This window comes from Lissotriton vulgaris, chromosome 10 (assembly GCF_964263255.1).
Source record: "Lissotriton vulgaris chromosome 10, aLisVul1.2, whole genome shotgun sequence".
Classification (NCBI taxonomy): Eukaryota; Metazoa; Chordata; class Amphibia; order Caudata; family Salamandridae; genus Lissotriton; species Lissotriton vulgaris.
The window spans coordinates 195,894,390-195,913,782 of NC_141698.1; the positions used below are offsets into that span (position 1 = coordinate 195,894,390).

The following is a 19,393-nucleotide window of genomic DNA, read 5'->3' on the forward strand; positions in this document are numbered from 1 at the left end:
CTGAGTACCAGGAGATGGGTGGCGAAGCGGATTGGGAGGGGTCTGAGAACCCTCTGGCACGTGAGTGCCAGTCTTATCAGGACTGGGCAGGTGAGCTAGGGGATGCCAGTGGTTTGGACACTTCGCCAGACACTGGTTTTGTCTCCCCTCCTACCGTGGCTTCGGAGGAGAGGGATGCCTATAGTGTGGTGTTGACGCGGGCGGCCAAGGCCTTATCCCTTGAACTCCCCGTCGCGGCCGTGAGGACTAACCTCCACACTGAGGTCCTTAAACCGCAAGCAAGCTCTTCAAAGCCTCTGTTGCCATTTAATGAGGCCTTGTCTGACGTTCTTCTGGACACCTGGTCCAGGCCCGCTACAGGTTCCCCTGTAGATAGGAACGTGGCCAGACGCCACCGCCCGGCTCCAGGTGACCTTTGCTTCCTGTCCACCCACCCCACTCCCGAGAGCCTGGTCATACAGGCCTCTAACTCTCAGACCGCATTCCCGACGGCTCCCCCCGATCGGGAATCCAAGAGGTACGAACAGTATGGTAAGAAGATGTTCTCCTCACTGAGCTTGGGGTTGCGGTCAGTTAACACCGCGTGCCTCTTGGGCCGTTATTCCCACTCTCTTTGGGATACGGTCGCGGACGTACTGCCACAATGTCCGGAGGAGGCCCGGATTAACCTCGCCCAAGCCCTTGCAGAGGGTATTCCATCCAGTGTGGCCTGGATACAACGGACTCGCTAGGCAGAGCGATGGCAACGACGGTGGCGATTTGTCGCCACTCCTGGCTGAGGTCTGCCAACTTTTCAGCTGATGTCCAAAACACCCTTATGGACATGCCGTTTGATGGCAGTCGCCTCTTTGGCGACAAGGCAAACCGTGCGCTTGAACGCTTTAAGGACTCCAGGGCTACGGCAAGTCCTTGGGCCTGTCTGCCCACGCCAGCAAACTGCTGCCTTTCGCTCCTTTCGTGGACAAGGAAGGGGCGCCCCCACACATCCTGCCACCCACGGGCCGCAGACTAACATCCAGCGCGGTGGTGGACGTGGTAACCGCTGTGGCGGTGCCCAGGGACAACAGCGAGGCAAGTCCACATCCACCCCCGCAGCATCCGCCTCAAAGCCCTCCTAGTCCGAGCTTTCAGGCCTGCGTGACGCCAGTGGGGTGGCAGGGTTCGCCATCACCACCTCCACTGACGCGACATCACTTCGGACAGGTGGGTGCTGCAAATCGTCTGACGGGGCTACTCGCTCCCCCTCAAGGCGACCCCTCCAGCCATGCCACTGCAGTACCACTGCGTGTCGGGGGATCACTTGAATCTTCGGCAAGAGGAAGTTACGGCCCTCTTGGCCAAGAGGACCATCAAGCGCGTTCCTGGGCCAGAAGTAGGGTGTGGTTGTTACTCCCACTACTTTCTGGTTCCTAAGAAGGGCAAAGGGTACCTGCGCCTTGTCTTGGACCTGCGGAACGTCAACGGCTTCCTCCGGAAGGAGAAGTTCAAGATGCTGACACTGGCTCAGGTCTTAGCTGGGAGACTGGATGGTAGCGTTGGACTTGCAGGACGCTTATTTTCACATCCCCGTCCTGCCGGCCCACCGGCGCTATCTGCGGTTCACGGTAGGCCACGAGCACTTTCAGTTTACCGTGCTCCCCTTCAGCCTTACCAGCGCCCCACGGGTGTTCACGAAAGTAATGGCGGTGGTCGCAGCTCATCTGCGTAGGTTAGGGGTTTGTCTTTCCCTACCTCGACGACTGATTGTTGAAGGCGGGCTCGCCCTAGACAGTAGTCAGCCACCTCCAGACTACGTCCGACCTCCTGCATCTGCTGGGGTTCTCCATCAATGTGCCGAAGTCACACCTGTGTCCCTCTCAGAAGCTCCTCTTCATCAGAGCGGTTCTAGACTTGGCGCAGTTTCAGGTTTATCCTCCCGAACTGCGGGTTCGGGATATTCAGGCTATGATTCGGATCTTTCAGCCGTTCTCCCAAGTCTCGGTCAGGTTGACGCTGCGGCTTCTGGGGCTGATGGCCTCCTGCATCCTTCTGGTGCATCACGCCAGGTGGCGGATGCGGGCTTTGCAGTGGGACCTGAAGTTTCAGTGGGCCTAGCATCAGGGCAACTTGTCCGACCATGTCTTGATCTCGGAGGGCACTGCAAGACAGTTGCAGTGGTGGCTCACGGACCGCGATTGGGTCAGCGGCAGATCCCTCTCCCTACCAGAGCACGTAGTTGTGACGGACGCGTCCCTCCAGTTCTGGGGGATCCACATGGGAGAGGCGGAGATCAGAGGCCTCTGGTCTCCGGCGGAGTCCCGGCTCCACATCAACCTTCAGTGCAAGCCGAATCGCCCGTAGCTCCAGAAGGCATTCTTCCCCTCTGATAAGGGGGAGTGTAGTGCAGGTGTTCACGGACAACACCACCGCCATGTGGTACTGCAACAAACAGGGCGGGGTGGGGTCGTGGACTCTATGCCAGGAGACTCTGCTCCTCTGGCAGTGGCTGGAATATCAGGGCGTGACCCTGGTGGTTCAACACCTGGCAGGCTCCCTGAACGCCAGGGCGGACGAACTCTGCCGTTGGTGCATGATGAATCACGAATGGCATCTGAACTCTGACGTGGCGCAAGGCCTCTTTCAGCAGTGGGGGAGAGCCTTGGTTAGATCTATTTGCCACAGATGAGAACGCGCAATGTCATCAGTTCTGCACGTTGGAAATTCCAAGGCGGCACTCGCTCGGAGACGCTTTTCGTTGTGAGTGGAGTTGCAGTCTTTTGTACGCCTTTCTGCCTACACCACCTCATGCGTGGAGATTGAGCAGCGGCAGTTGAGGCCATTTGACTTGCCGCCTGAAGTCTGTAATGTGATTCTGGCAGCCAGGCGTCCCTCCACAAAATCGGTATACGCCTGCAGGTGGAACAGATTTGTGGCATGGTGCACAGCAAAGTCTGGGGATCCCCTTTCTGCACCTCTTTCTGAGGTTCGTCTGTTCCTTCTCTCTTTGGCCCAGCAGGGCTCTGCTCTGGGCACTATCAAAGGTTATCTTTCGACCATCTCCGCCTTTCTACGCCTTCCAGATCAGCCTTCTCTTTTTAAATCCCCGGTTGTTAATCGTTTTCTTAAGGGCATTACGCAGATGTTTCCACCCGTACCCTTCATAATACCTCAGTGGGACATAAATCTTGTCTTGACTTTTCTGATGTGCGCTCCGTTTGAGCCCCTTCATAACTGTCCCTTACTTCTTCTCACTCTAAAGACTGCTTTCCTGGTTGCTGTCACCTCTGCCAGAAGAGTGAGTGAGCTCCAGACCCTTTCTTCCAAACCTCCTTTCCTTTCTGTTCATCTGGACAAGGTGGTTTTAAGGACCCGTCCTTCTTTTCTGCCAGAGGTTGTCACGCCCTTCCACATCGGGCAGACCATCACTTTGCCCACCTTCTTTCTGCCTCCGCATCCTTCAAGGGAAGAGAAGAGGCCTTCCGTCTGGACCCAAAATGTGCGTTAACATTCTATCTGCAGCGTACACAGCAGTTCCGGGTGGATGATCAGCTTTTTATTGGTTACATTGGTGCCAAAAAAGGTCGGGCTGTGCACAAATGGACTATCTTCTAGTGGGTCGTTCTGTGCATCAAAGCATGTTACTCCTTGGCCAAGAAGGAGCCTGCTGTGGGGCTGCCTGCCCATTCGACCAGGGCAACTACAGCCACTACTGCCTTGGGACGCTACATTACCTTGCAGGAATTTTGTCAGGCAGCTATGTGGGCCTCCACGCATTACTGCCTTGACAGTCAGTTCTGGAGAGCCGGCTTCTTTGGCCTTTCTGTGCTCTGTGACTTTCTGGTGTAATCTTGAATGTATACCCACCACTGGGGTTGGTATTGCTGGGGTACCTATTCTAAGGTAATGAATCTATCACTAACGTGTCTCTTTCAGATGTACAAGTTACTACTTGTGTAACAATATATCTGTGAGAGACATTAGTTAGTGATAGATGGCTTACTGCCCCACCCATCCTCCCCACTCTGCGAACTGATTACTAGGGTTAAGGTCATCCCCTTTTAGTGCCCTACTTTTACGCACCAATGGTCAGTATCTTGCATGGCTCTGCGTGGAAAGTCGTGTACAGAACGGACGTCAGCGCGCATGGGTGGCGCCTAAGTAGTCTTCGTGACGTCATCTTGGAGCTCACAACGCCAGTGACGGACGCGGAGCCGTGCGATGCCACCTACAGACGCGCAGGGGTACTGCTAAGCAAAACTTTCTGGATCCAGTCTGACGCCTGGGGAATATTCTAAGGTAAGGAATCTATCACTAACTAAGGTCTCTTACAGATATATCGTTACACAAGTAGTAACTTGTGCTATGGTACTAAACACTCCTGTGCTCAGTGAAGCCACTATGATGCTGTGGAACTCAAGTTGTTGAGTTTCCTGACAATGTACTCACTATGGCTTCCACAGCACTAGCAACATTAATGAATACACCCCATTATTTTAGGTGCATATCTGCTCATGCAGATAAGCCCACACCTGTGATATAGTGCACCCTGCCTTAGGGCTGGTAAGGCTAGCTAGAGGGCGACTTAGCTATATCTCAGGCCATGCTAGTTGGCATGGCACACAGGCAGTGTGCCATGTCGACGTTGTCATATTTTCTGCACTAAACCATGCATGCTGTAGTGGCAATCTGCCTGGTCTAGGTGCAAACTTTTCAGGCCCAATGTCCATTATTCCCAGGTCCCTTTTACTAGGAACTTTTAACGGGGTCCTGATGGGCCAATTGTCGAATCGTTTTTAGGGAAGAAGCAGGGGACTCGATTAGCAGGGACCCTGTGTGCTACAATTGAAACCACATCAATGTTCAGGTAAAAAGATGGAGCTAACCAAGTCAAAAGAGGCACTTTCTCACATGGTGGGTGAGCCACTAAGTGTATGCTGATTTTATTAAAGTAGCCCTTTTTGACATGGTAACCCCCACTTTTTTCCTTGCAACTGATGTGATTTTGACTTTGGTTCCTTCTAACCAGGTCCCCAGTGCCAGAGGTCTTTCCCAAAACTGTACAATTGTTTCCCTCAATTGACGAAACCTTTAAACCCCTCTGTAAGTCACTAGTAAGTGGTACCCTGGTACCTAGACCCTGGGGTACTGAAAGAGGGTCCGTAAGGGCAGCATCAGAAACTGTGCAACCCTAAGGGACCCCTCAACAAGCACATGCAAGGCTACCATTGCAGGCTGTTTTTCCTGGTGCAGACAAAAGTGAAAACACAGCATGTTACACATCCTTTGTGGCATGTCCCCTACCACTGCATTTAATATGTGTAAGTCACCCCTACAACAGGCCTGACAGCACAAAGGAAGGGTGCTGACTATTGTGTATGAGGATATACCTGCATGAGCAGATATGCCCCTCTGCTGGTTCTCAGTTCTGTTACTGCCAATGCAAGTGACCATAGAAGCCATTTTAAAACGTGCTGGACACTGGTGAAAACGAGTACCCCAGCTACATGATTGCTTTACTGAAGGAGATGTTTGCTATCTGTATTGCTAAACCCTCACTGATTCCAGTGATGGATTTACCTAGACATGTACCCAGAAGTGCTCCCTGAATAGATACCAGCCTCTGGTGTCCTCCATGACTGGTTTCTGCTAGACTGTCACCCGAGACACTGTTATGACCTCCTAGGGTGGGAGCCTTTTGCTCTCAAGAGACCCAGAACAAAAGCCTGTCTGGAGGACCTGCTGATTAGCCTTCCTAGGCCGACAAGCTTAAAAGAGCTGCCGTCTTTTGAAAGGCGAAATCTGGCTCACCTCACAGGAGAGGAAGCTGCACTTTAAATCGACTTTTCATGAACCTGCTGGGTCTCCGAAACCCAGGAAATCTGCCAGCCTTCACCCAGGAACCAAGGCCTCCAGAGGGCAGCAGAACTGCATCCTGCAGACAACAAAAGAAGGATCAAGAGGACTCCAGCCCGCCAAATCTCAGCGCTGCCAAGCACCACTGACCCTTAGCCCCCAAGCTTATATTGAAGTGACCTACGGTGTGTGTATGTGGTTCCCAAGCCCTCAAGGTACAGAGTCCACTGTGCAGGGTCTCCTCCTGAACTCTCCAATGTCGCCTGCAGCCTCTGGTGGCAGGACCCCTCATCCACGAGTGTTGCCGAATAGAGAAACCAGACACCGGAAAGAACCTCTGCACCCAGATGCCCAGAGGAGATCAAAGGTGTCCCCACGTCCCCCAGCATCACAAGATCCAAAGCCACCCACTGGTTTCACTGGATTGCCCTCAGTTCCCTCCTGCAGCCTCTTTGTGACTGACCAATTCCTATTGATTTGCCTTGGGCACCCGATGCTGTTAGCACCACTGCACCCAGCTGCCCTAGTGCCTCTGGAGGTGACCTGATAGTGCTGCCTTTGACATGGCCCTGTACTTACCTTTGACCCAAGAAACTGGTCCTGAAAGTCGCTGACAAGAACTGGTAAACTGCATTTGATTTTCCTTTGTTAGGTTAACATTGCAGAACTCCGAAATTGCACTGTCACCTTTTTTTTTAACTGTAAAGCATTTCTCGTTAAAAACATACTTACCTGAACGATTTGTTTGTATTGCGTAAACATATATAAAGATGCTTGATATTTTTATAATTTGGTGTGGATCTCTTTCTTGAGTCAGTGTCCTTCATTGACCATTACGTGTATTTTCAGATGTCTTGCATTCTTCTCTGTTAAGCCTAAGGCTTGTCGACCGCACTAGCCCCTATCCGAGAACTTTGGGATTGCCATAGCAAGGCGCCGTCCACTCATAAGGGAACCTCTGGACTTTTTACATGATGTATCTCATTTTGATAAATCATATAAAGAGCCAGCTTCCTGCACGGACGTTTACTAAGAACCGTCAAGCCAATTTAATAGATACTTCCCTAGAATTCGTGGTCTTGAGTCCTTCAGGACCACCCCCGAGTTCGTTTCCAACTGTGCTGTGATCAGAAACTTGTCAGAAGCGTTTAAGCTACCCTTTGTGGAAACTAGATTTAACATTCTTATTGAGAAAAACTCCAGCCTTTGCCCACCATTTAAAGATGCCCTTTTATAGGCTGTCTTAGCTGTGTAGGAGAGACAGAGACTACACTTACCCCCGACAGATTTTGCTGAAGCTCCAGTGGCTCGTAATTCAAAGAAGCTAGATGATGTGACAGTGTTTGCTTCCTGCTTGTTAGATGATACACCCATGTTCTTTAGGACTTAGTGTTTCTGTTGGTTCCAAACCTGCTGGAACACCTAAAGGGGCATTTTACTGTGCAGGAAGATTGTTAATGAATTAAAGTAAGTTCTTTTTTAGTACTATATAAAATCTTCGAAACATAAAGAACTTGCTATTTAACAGTGTCTCAATACTTGAAGATCAAGGCTCAAGTATATAAAAAATAGGTGAGAAGGGTGCTATTTTAACCCTGGCATTGACACAAACTGGTAAGTTTTACATTGCACCGAAGTGACACTCCGCTTTAAACCTGGTTAATTTCAATTATTGTTTCTTATCTTATTGGTTTACCTGAAACTATTTTTGATTCCCAACCTTAGTTGTGAAATGTAATTGCATCTTCTAGCATTGCTGATTTTGCATTGTTTGTATGCTTATTTGTATTTTTGTAATGATGATTATTTAAATGGTGTCAAATGTTTTCCCCATTAAGGTCATACGGACGTTTTTCTATACCAACCGGCAGACATGTCAGGACTGGCTGACAAGGATTCGAATTGCTATCATGCGTGTTGGACTTTTGGCTGGTCAACCTGCAGTAACAGTCAGGCACGGCTTTGATTTACTTGCAGAAATGAAAAATAGTCCATCCCAGGTTTGAATTTTATTCAAATAATTAATTGTAGTTGTAAAAAATCTATTTGTGCAGGGAATACTGTTTATCATGTTTATTGTGAATTAATTTCAATGTAGTTTTCAGTTAATGAGTGACAGAATACATGTACTTGCAGCTTGCTTCCGATAAAATGTTTTCTAATAGCATTTTTGAAAATATCTTGAGGCCTAAGATTGGATTGCATTTGATTCTTCAGAATGACTGTCCACTTGTGCCTCAGTCAGTTGTGTGCTTTCTATTGACAATTAGATGAGGCCTATTCGTCACAAGTTTAATTCGCGGCTAAACCAACTCAGCTTTTCATCCTTAAAGTGCAATGAATTGAGAAACAGTAAATTGAATAATGAACCCCTTTTTCATAGTACTTTTAAGCCAGACACCTTTAGTGTACATGTATATTAAAATATTAAGGTCATTCTGCTTCACCAGTTCTCTAAATGTTACACTTTTTAGTGCACTTTGAGGTTGCATGTTCCCCTCAAGTGTGCTTTGATTGCATCAAGAAAAGTCATGACTTCATTTATTTTATTTTTTATTATTCTTTGCTCGTGGCTCCATGAGTTTTCTTCACCTGTGGGACACATGGCATGATTGTCACCGACAATAATGCTATACCTCTTGACCCAAATGACTACGACCCATGTACTGATTGGTCACTAATGAAGCTGCTACTGTAGCAGAGCAGGATATGTTTTCCCCACACTGATTCTCATGGGCTTGTTTGCATTTCTATGATGCTACTTCCAACATTACTCCCAGTGCCACTTTGTGGAGTGATTTGTTTAGCAAAAAAAAAGACAGAACCTCTTCCTTTAAAAGTGTGATCTTTGCTAAACTGTGTTTTACTGAGAATTAATGAAAAAATGTGTACAACTGTGGTAGTGTACACTTGGAAAAAACATAATTTAGTAGCCAGAGCATGATCTAGATTAACATGTTGTGCATTATTCTGAGATTTGGTGTTTTTTTCTGGAAATAGTCTAGAAATTGTTTTCTTTTCAGACTTTGATTATAGGTTGAGCCAACATGACTTCCTAATATATCTAGCCTAATCCCACAGTACATAGTCGCCGTCCTCAGATTCTTTCTTTCGCTGATTGGTTAGGAAGCAAGGAGAAGAGTTGCATTTGAATGGTGAAATTGACAGATAGCAATTGTTGGAAGCTGAGCTTTTGTTGCAGTTATCACCCCACAGTTTGCCCCCTTTTGTAACTACTAGATGTGATTTTCGACTGACCATGCACAATGGCCTGCTAACCAGACCTCCGTACCAGAGCTCCTTCCCCAAAACAAGGTGTTGTCTAATTGTGCTACAGTTGGCTAACGACTTTAGCAGCCCTTTAAGTCCCTAGTAAATTGTTCCCCAGTTATCTAGGGCATAAGTGCTAAAGAGTGACCCAAAGGGCTGCAGCTTATCTTATGCCACCCTTAGGGACCCACACACAAATTTCACACAGACTGCCATTGCAGGTTGCATGGCGTGGTGCAAACAATGAGTGAAAACATGACCTACTCCTGTGTGCCATGCCAATGTCACTGCCTCTAATATAGGTAAGTCGCCCCTGCAGCAGGTCTTTGAGCCGTAAGGCCGGGTGCATTATATTTTATGTAAGGACATATCTGCATGAGGAGATATGCCCCTGTGATGTCTATTTCAATTACTAGACATTACAAGTGAGCAGGGACTCAATCTTAAAATATTTTTTGGGCACTGGTCAGTACCCCAGCTACATAATGGCTTCACTGAAACTTATGGTGTTTGGTATCAAACACCTCCTATTAATAAAACCACGCAGATTCCTATAATGGATCTCTTAATACATGCACCCAGAGGGTGCATTAAAGGTACCTCCTGAAACCTCCCAGCCCTCTAGTGTGCTCGCTGACTGGTCCGTCCAGTTTGCCACCACAGACTAGATTCTGACCCCCAGGGGTGGGAGTCCACGCTTTTAGGAAGTCAGGAACAAGGCCTGCTCTGGAGGGAGTATTTTACACCTCCTCCATGAAGGCCGGTAAATTATCATTCCAAATCAGGGAGCTTCGAAGACCACACCGCCTTTGATATGCGAATCTGGGTTCCCTCAAAGGTGAGGGGATGCCAAACCCCCTGACCAGGGCCCAGTTAACACCTGGACAGGTGGGATAATGAGTAGTCTGAGGTGCATTTCCACCCGTAAGGTAGGCTACCTGATGTGGATACGAAATTTAAAAGTCTGTCTTCTTGCTGATGGCAGAATTAGGAACTTTAGGACAGGGTTATGCTCACTTCTCACAGGAAGTGGAAATATAGGGGTGGTAGTGACCCCCAGGGTTAAGTAGCCCTTTGGCTACTTCACAAGACTCCCCTAACACCCCTAAATCTAGTTTTAGGGGAGCCACTGGGGCCAGGAAATCAGAATCCGAGCCCCTGGTGCCAGGAAATCAGAATCCTGCCGACCTAAGAAAGACACCAAAGAGCCACAATAAGCATGAACTGTGAAGAAGCAGCTGACTTGGAACCAACCCTGCTCACCTGTCTGCTGTTCCAGCCAGATTGCACTAAAGTAGTCTCATTCTGCAGCTGCTGTACCTCCAAAAGCCTGGGAGGACCGCCTGCCTTCAACAAAGACCTAGGAACTCCCGTGGAGTAGCGGATCTGCTTACCTGCAGCCTACGGTCACTCCAAAAGAACTGTGAGGACTCCGGACTGCTGCAAACCCGACACTGGAAAGCACGATTGATCCCATGCAAACTAGCCCGATTGGAGTAGGCCAACGGTGCCAGTGTGGTCCCTGATCCTGTAGAGTCCAAGCCCCCCTAGGGTTTGTCAGAGTGCACTCACAACCACCTCTTTATGCAGGCCCCCCCCAACCGTAGGTGTCTCCAGTGAGAAAAATCAGATGCCTCAGAACACCTCTGCCCCTGGCAGCACTGGTCCCAGGAGAAGAGGACCAAAGGTGTCCCCACGTCCCCGAGCATTGTGAGACCTGAGCCCCCTTGTTCGTTCAACTTGACTGGTCTCTCAGTCCCAGCCTCTTTACAACCAGACCTTTCCCTATTAAAGTGAATGGGACATCTGATGCAGTAACACGTCTGCACCAAGACACCCTAGTGCCTCCCGAGTTGACCTGTTGGCGTGGCCTTAGACCTTGCCCCATACTTGCCTTAAGTCCAGGAGATTCTTCCCATAAGTTAATGTGAAGTGCTTGAATGCTGTACATGTTTTCCCCCCATAGGATAACATTGGGCACCTGATGCTGAAAAGCACCTCTACACCCAGCCGCTCTAGTGCTGCCCGAGGTGACCTGTTGGTGCTCCCTTGTACCTTGCCCTATACTTACCCTAAGTCCAGGAGACTGGTCCCATAAGGTGATGTGAAGTACTTGTATGCAGTACATGTTTTTCCTCCATTTTTGCTTCAGAAATTGCACTATGTCCATTTTAAAAAACTGTAAAAATTCATAACTCAGAAAGTACTTACCGGATTCTGATGATCTTGGTATCTAAATTCATATAAAAGTAATTGTTCTTGTAAATTGGTGTTGGATTTCTTTAATGAGTGTCTCACTTACTGCCTTTGGGTAGAACGTGTATCCAAATCCAACATCTTTTGGGATGCAGGACAGGGTGAAGAAATTAGCGCACCTGATCGCCATCATTAAATGTTAACCATGGAACACTCACCTTCTCCTAACCGAAGACTTTAATCTAAATCTGCTAGATAATCTTTTTCTCAGCATCGCAGGAAAAAAGAGCTGACACTCAGTGGCTGATCCCATCTCCGGTCTTAAGGCCATAAAGAACAAATTCTATCGGACGCACTCTGTTAGCAGCCTTAGAGGCCTTGTGATAGCGAGCATTGAATGGGTTTTTCTCGGAAGACTAACTCACTTGCCCTACCCATCACAGCCCGAAAAGATTAGCAGTGCTTGATTACACTTTCTGCTCAACGACCCTTTTTAACACAATTACCTCTTACTCCATCATTCCACGCTCTGAAAGTGGCCATATGCCACAGGTCTGGTCCATAAAAAACTCCCATCAGTGCACATACCACCTTAAGCCTTATTGGCTCAAAAGACCCGCAACACAACTGGAGACGGGTCAAATGGAGCTTGGAAGTTGCCATACAGTATAGTAACTCCAAAATACAAACACCTAACCTGGGCAAGGCCCTAATCAATACAGTTGATGACTGGGAACTCCTCGCACAAAAGATTACTTTCTGCTTTGGTCAGTAGCCAACAAGGCACCTCATCTGCAAAGCTCACAGTTACTAAAGCATGGTTCACAAAAGACCTAAGGACGCAGAAAAGAACATTGAACAGAAAGTTACCATGACTCGAATCGCGGTCAAATTACACCCTGCTTACCGAAGTCTAAACTCTGCTCAGCCAGTACAAAAAAACTGTTTGGCAAGCCAAACAAAAATACAAGGAAACACTCCAGACTGAACTCTTCCTTGCATGCTGAAATAAAAACTAAAAATGCTTCCGGATTATAATAATCCATCTGAACAGGTGATATGAAAGAGACACGTTAGTGATAGATTCCTTACATTAAAATATCCCCAGGCGTCAGACTGGATCCAGAAAGTTTTCGTCAGCAGTACCCCTGTGTGTTTGAAGGCGGCGTTGTGCGGCTCCCCGTCCGTCGCTGGCGTAGGCGCCGAGATGATGTCACGGATACTACTTAGGCGCCACCCATGCGCTCTGACATCAGTTCTTTCTTTTTCCGCGCCAGTAAGCGCAGATCTGGTTAGAGCACGTACCCTAGTCACTTTTTGACTATACTTTTGAGACTTTTTGTCTCCCCCTTCTTTTGAGTCTTTGACTCCTGGTGCCACGTAGTGATGCCTGGGTTTAAATCCCGCGGGGCCTGTCGCCGTACGATGTCGGTGGCCGACCCCCATGGTGTCTGTCTCTGTCTGGAGCGCGACCATGACTCCCGGTCATGTTCCGATTGTCTGGCCATGGCTCCGAAGGCCTTATGGGAGTGGGTCTGTGAGCTGCTAGAGGCCTGGCAGTCATATCCACGCCGTTCAAGGTCCAGGGGTCGATCGAGGGCCCGTTTGCGGAGCCGTCATCGCTCCTCGGGGTCGAAGTCTTCACACTTGGAATCGGGTAAGAGATGTCATAAGAAGTAGACGAAGAAGTGTTTCCGCTCTCCTACGTTCCCCTGTCGGTCTCTGGATGCGGACGAGGGGGCCGGGGGTACCACCCCGCGGTTCCTTTGGAGCCTTTGAGTCCCGCGACCTACCCACCCTATCCGGGTCCGTCTGCGACTCCTGCCCAGGTGCAAGATTTATTTTCTTGCAGCCATGTACTGCCTTTTCAGGCCTGGGGCTCCCGCCAGCGCGCCTTCGGGCCCGCAGTCTTAGTTGAGAGCCCTCCCCTGCCACCGGCTCCGGCGCCACAGGGACCTCCCCCGGCAGCTCTGCCCCTGGCGCCACCTGCAGTTCCGATTCCGACACCGCAGTGGGTTCAGTTCATTCCACCACCGTCTTTGCCCGGTTTTCCAGACAATTTTGCCCCTGGTTTGGGATCCTAATTGGGACACGGAGCCAGACCGCCGCCGTTCGACAATTTGTATTCCCCTGTCCCTCCCCACCTCTGCCGCCTGTTCCATAGGCAGTGGAGAAAGGAGACGACTGGGAGGGGTCTGAGGATCCTCTTGCACCGCAGTGTGGGTCGAACAGGAATGGACGGAAGAACTAGAGGATGCCGGTGGCCCTGACCTCTCCCTTTACACTGTGGTGCTCCGTAGAGCACCTGAGGCCCTTGACCTGCCTACAGTGACCCTCAAGACAAATATCTTCACTGAAGTGCTTCAGCTGGCATCAAGCTGTTTGGAGCCCCTGCAGCTGTTCAATAAGTCTCTAACGCCTTGATGGGCACCTGGTTTAGCCAGTCTTGGGAGTCCCAGTGGATAAGAATGTGGCCAGGCGCCATCGCCCGGCTCCGGGTGACCCTGCTTTTCTGTCCGCCCCCCAACCCCGGAAAGCCTGGTCATCTAGGCCTCCACTTCCCAAAGCGCATTCCCTACCGCTCCGCCGGATGAGGAAACCAAGAAGCTGGAACAGTTCTGCAAGAAACTGTTTTTATCTGCTAGCTTAAGCCTCCGGTCAGTGAACACCGCATGCCTCTTGGGCGCTATTCCCATATTTTGTGAGACACGGTTGCGCAGGTGCAGTCTCCGTGTCAGGAGGAGGTTCGGACAGTGCTTTTCTAAGCTGTTGCTGAAGGGAAATATGCAGCAAAGTTCGCCATCAGGTTTGGACTGGACACCGCAGACTCACTGGGTAGGGCAATTTCCACAACAGTGACCCTCCGTCACCACGCCTGGTTGCGATCCACTGGTTTTTCAGGGGATGTACAAAGTCCTCTTATGAACATGCCCTTTGATGGTTTTCGCCTGTTTGGAGATAAGGCAGATAGTGCGCTGGAGCGTTTTAAAGACTCCCGGCCAAGTCCTTAAGTCTCTCCACCACGTGCCCGGCCACGTCTACTTTTCGTTCCTTTCGTGGTCACGGAAGGGGCACTCCGACACGTTTGTTCAGCCATAAGCCTGCGCAGAACCAACCTCTGCTCTCCTGCGGTTCCCGGCGTGGCGGGACAGGGGGCCAGCGAGCGGGTCAGTCCAACTCCGCTCCCGCAGCATCTGCCTTAAAGCCTTCCTAATCCGAGCTTTGGGGCACAACCCACACTGGTGGGTGGCAGGATTTGCCATCACCTTCCCCACTGGCGTTCCGTTACCTCGGACAGGTGGGTGCTGCAAATAGTCTGAAGGGGCTACTCCTTCCCCTTCGAGTCTGCCCCTCTAGCCATGCCACCTCAGTTCTACCGCATGTCGGGGGACCATAAGGCAGCATCTGCCTTAAAGCCTTCCTAGTCCGAGCTTTGGGGCACAACCCACACTGGTGGGTGGCAGGATTTGCCATCACCTTCCCCACTGGCGTTCCGTTACCTCGGACAGGTGGGTGCTGCAAGTAGTCCGAAGGGGCTACTCCTTCCCCTTCGAGTCTGCCCCTCTAGCCATGCCACCTCAGTTCCACCGCATGTCGGGGGACCATTTTGCGCTTCCACCAGGAAGTCACGGCCCTCTCGGCCAATGGGGCTATCGAGCGTGTTCCTGGGCCAGAAGTAGGACGAGGTTGTTATTCCCACTACTTTCTGGTCCCCAAGAATGAGAAAGGGGGCCTGCGTCCCATCTTAGACCTCTGGAACGTCAACCGCTTCCTCCGGAAGGAGAAGTTAAAGATGTTGGCTGCCCTCTACCCTGGAGGCTGGATGGTAGCGTTGGACTTGCAGGACGCCTATTTTCATATCCCCGTCCTGCCGACCCACCGGCTTTAACTGCGGTTCACGGTAGGTCTAGAGCACTTTGTTTGCCGGGCTCCCTTTCAGCCTTACCAGTGCCCCTCGGTTGTTCACGAAAGTGATGGCGGTCGCAGCTCATCTGTGCAGATCAGGGGTTCCAGTCTTCCCCTATCTTGACGACTGGTTGTTGAAGGCAGGCTCGCCCCAGGCAGTCGTCTCCCACCTACAGACTACGGCCGACCTCCTGCATTTGCTCGGGTTCTCCATCAACTTGCCGAAGTTGCAACCGAGTCCCTCTCAGTAGCTCCCCTTCATCGGAGAGGTCTGAATTCGACGCAATTTCGGGTTTATCCTCCCAAGCAGCGAGTCCAGGAAATTCAGGCTAGGATTCCAATCTTTCAGCCTCTATCCCTGGGCCTAATGGCCTTCTGAATCCTGCTAGTGCAACTGCCAGATGGCATATGCGGGTTCTGCAGTGGGACCTGCAGTTCCAGTGGGCACAGCATCAGGGCAACCTGTCCGATCATGTCCAGATCTCGGAGGGCACTGCACGGCAATTGCAGTGGTGGCTCACGAATCGTGATTGGGTCAACGGCAGATCCCTCTCCCTTCCCCAACCGGAGCACACAGTGATGACTGATGCGTCCCTCCTGGGATGGGGCCACATGGGAGAGGCGGAGATCAGAGGCCTCTGGTCTCCGTCGGAGCCCCGACTCCATATCAACCTTTTGGAGCTTCGGGCGATCCGACTTGCACTGAAAACAGTAGTGCATGTGTTCACGGGCAACACCACCACCATCTGGTACTTCAACAAACAGGGCGGAGTAGGGTTGTGGACCCTATGTCAGGAGGCCGGTGCATAATGGATCACAAATGGCGTGTGTACTCGGACATGGTGCAAGAACTCTTTCTGCAGTGGGGAGAGCCTTGGTTAGATCTATTCACCACCGAAGAGAACGCGCAATGTAATCAGTTCTGCGTGTTGGAATTTCCAAGGTGGCACTCGCTCGGCGACGCTTATCGTCATAAGTGGTGCTGTGGTCTGTTGTACGCCTTTCCGCCTATACCACTTCTGCCCAAAATGCTGAAGATGATATGGCGCAACCGGGCCCAAGTCATCCTGAGGGCTCCGAATTGGGCACGAAGATACTGGTATCTCGAGCTGCTCAGCATGGCGATCGATCCCCCGATCCGACTGCCTTTTCGGGAGGATCTTCTGTCACAGCAGCAGGGGACGGTCCTCCACCTGAACCTGTCCAGCCTTCACCTCCATGTGTGGAAATTGAGCTGCGACAGTTGACAGCTTTCGACCTTCTTCCCGAAGTCTGTGATATTATTCTGGCAGACGTGAGTCCCATGCTCTCCACACCACTGGAGTCAAGCTATCCTGGCTGAAGACAGCTCATAGCCAGAAACCTGTCCTAGGATGCTTGATTCCGGTCCAGGAAAGACATGGCTTGGCAGTTCGGGCTGGACTGTTCCATGAGGCACAGGGTCAAGGCTGATTTGCATATGGCCATGTCTGAACTGGGGTGGTGTGGAGTGCAAAAAAATAATGGATTTAGGCCCAGATCTCTGTACTGGGTTGAATGTATGACATTATTCTGCATTCTGACCATCAACTGTTGTTTTTGCCATATTATTCTGGCAGCCTTGCTTCCCTCCACTAAGATGGCATACGCCTGCAGGTGGAACAAATTTATGGCATGGTGCACAGCAAAGGCTGTGGATCCCCTTTCTGCCCCTCTTTCCGAGATCCTTCTGTTCCTTTTCTCTTTAGCCCAGCAGGGCTCTGCTCTGAGCACTATCAAGGGTTAATTCTCTGCCATTTCTGCCTTTCTAAGGCTTCCAGATCAGCCTTTTGTTTTTAAATCCCTGGCTGTTAATTGCTTCCTGAAGGGCATTACACACACTTATTTACTTATTTATTTGAAGAGTTTTATATAGCGCTTGCTAGACCCGGAGGTATCAGAGCGCTTTACATGAGGACGAGCATGGTTTTAGAGCATGGTTACAAATTACATAGGTACAAGTTACAGTTTCAGAGCACAGTTACAAGTTGCTGGAGCTTAGTTACATGCGTTAAAAACATACGTAAGGGAAAAAGCAGGTAAGGGGAGAGATTCAGGGGAGAGGGGATAGAAGCAGGGGAGGTAGACAAAGAATGAAAGAGGGAAAGAGGAAGGGGAGGGTGAAAAACAACTGGGAGACGAGGAAAAACAGTGTTCAACGTCCGGTGTGCTGTGATCCCAGAGGAAATGGTTTCATTCCTACACCTCAGCTGAGTGTGGCTCCCTTTACGCTGTGGACTTTCTCAGAGGGGTCTCTGAGACTCCAGGGCATACAAACTGGATCCCTCCCCAAAAGTGAGGGCTTTGGCAAGGGGCGCCATTCCCACATCTCCGCTGTGTGACGTTTCATCCCTTGCCTTTCATAATGCCTCAATGGGACTTAAATCTTGTCTTGACCTGTCCGATGTGCACTCCCTGTGAGCCGCTTCATAACTGCCCCTTACGTCTTCTCACTCTAAAGACAGCTTTCCTGGTAGCTATCACCTCTGCCAGAAGAGTGAGTGAGCTCCAGGCTCTTTCTTCTGAACCTCCTTTTCTCTCTGTTCATCTAGGCAAAGGGGTTTTAAGAACCCGTATTCTTTCGTGCCAAAGGTTGTCACGCCCTTCCACATCAGGCAGATGATGACTTTGCCCACCTTCTTTTTGCCTCCTTCATAAGAGGAAAAGAGGCTTCACCGTCTGGACCCAAAACGTGCGCTCTCGTTCTATCTGAAGCGCACACAACCGTTCTGGGTGGATGAACAACTTTTTGTTGGGTACGTGAGTGCCAAAACATTTTTGGCTGTGCACAAACTGACCATCTCTCGGTGGGTCGTTATGTGCATTGAAGCGTGTTACTCATTGGCTAATAAGAAGCCTCCTGTGGGTCTGCGTGCCCATTCAACCCAGGCAACGGCAGCCACTGCTGCTTTGGGGCGCGGTGTTCTCTTGCAGAACATCTGTCAGGCAGCTACGTGGGCCTCGCTGCACACGTTTACCAAGCATTACTGCCTTGACAGTCAAGTCCATAGAGACGGCCTCTTTGGCCGTCCTGTTCCCCGTGACTTTCTGGTGTCATCTTGGTTCGCAGACCCACCACCGGGGTTGGTATTGCTGGGGTATCTATTCGAAGGTAAGGAATCTATCACTTACGTGTCTCTTTCAGATGCACAAGTGTGAGAAAGTGCCATCTTTCTTTCAAATTATGCCCCCACTTTTTGCTCAGTGGCTAATGTACTTTGAGTATGCCCTGGGTTCCTGCCAACCAGGTACCCCGGTCCTCTGTTCCTTCCCTAAAACTGTGTTGTAACCTAAGCCAATTGGTATCTCTGGCCACTGGTCAGCCCCTGCTAAATGGTACCCTAGATACCCAGGGCACAGTGACCAGAGAATACCCCTAAGAGCTGCAGCACTTATTGTAGTGGCACAGGTGCATGAGCCCTGTAGCCCTACAGTACCCAGGGCCATTTCTGGGCACTGTACGTGCAGTGATGCCATTAAGAGTATATGGTGCTGGGAGATTGTCATTACGAACTCCACAGCACCATAATGGCTACACTGAAGAGAGACAAGTTTGATATCAAACTTCTCGGCACACTAAACCACCACTGATGCCAGTGTGGGATTTAATGTAAAATGCACTACAGAGGGCATCTTAGAGATGCCCCCTGAAACCTAACCTACAATCCACATCTTGTCTGAGAGGCTACCTAGTTTACCACACAGCAGACATGTTGCTAGAGCCCCCGCTCTCCTGGGCCTGCAACAATGCACATCCTGGGATGAGGTGCCAAGCCTCCTCCCCCAGGATGGGCAGGGGAAGCTTCAAAGGCATGCCGCCTTTGTGAGCTTCTCCAGCAACTGGCCCCCACCTGTTCTGACTTCCACTCTGGCGGGAAGACTGGCGGGGAAACCCTACGTGAGGAAAGGGGGTGTGCCAGCCTGTGCCAACTCCACCCCTCAGGTGGGAGAGGCGAGGTGAAGCACAACTCCGGGCTCCGGTCATCTTGAGGATGGGGAGCCCTGCCCAATCGGCGATAGGCTCCTGCCCCCCTACCACAGGAGAGGGGCAGGATAGAGGGTGTACTCACCCCAGGACAGGGACCCATTGGTCCCTGCCCTCACCCTACCTGTAACGCCCCTAAATTTAGTATTTATGGGCACACTGAACCTACCTTCCTCAGATCTGGAT

General features: G+C 50.5%; 1 protein-coding gene across 1 annotated transcript in view; it reads left to right on the forward strand.

Annotated features, from left to right (window-relative positions):
* SMG1 (SMG1 nonsense mediated mRNA decay associated PI3K related kinase) overlaps positions 1-19,393 on the forward strand; it is a 1,828,328-nt gene that overhangs the window by 506,867 nt on the left and 1,302,068 nt on the right. Inside the window, exon 22 of the mRNA XM_086940872.1 lies at positions 7,671-7,832. Within this exon, the coding sequence (XP_086796998.1) occupies positions 7,671-7,832 (162 nt within the window). The remainder of the gene's footprint in view (positions 1-7,670; positions 7,833-19,393) is intronic.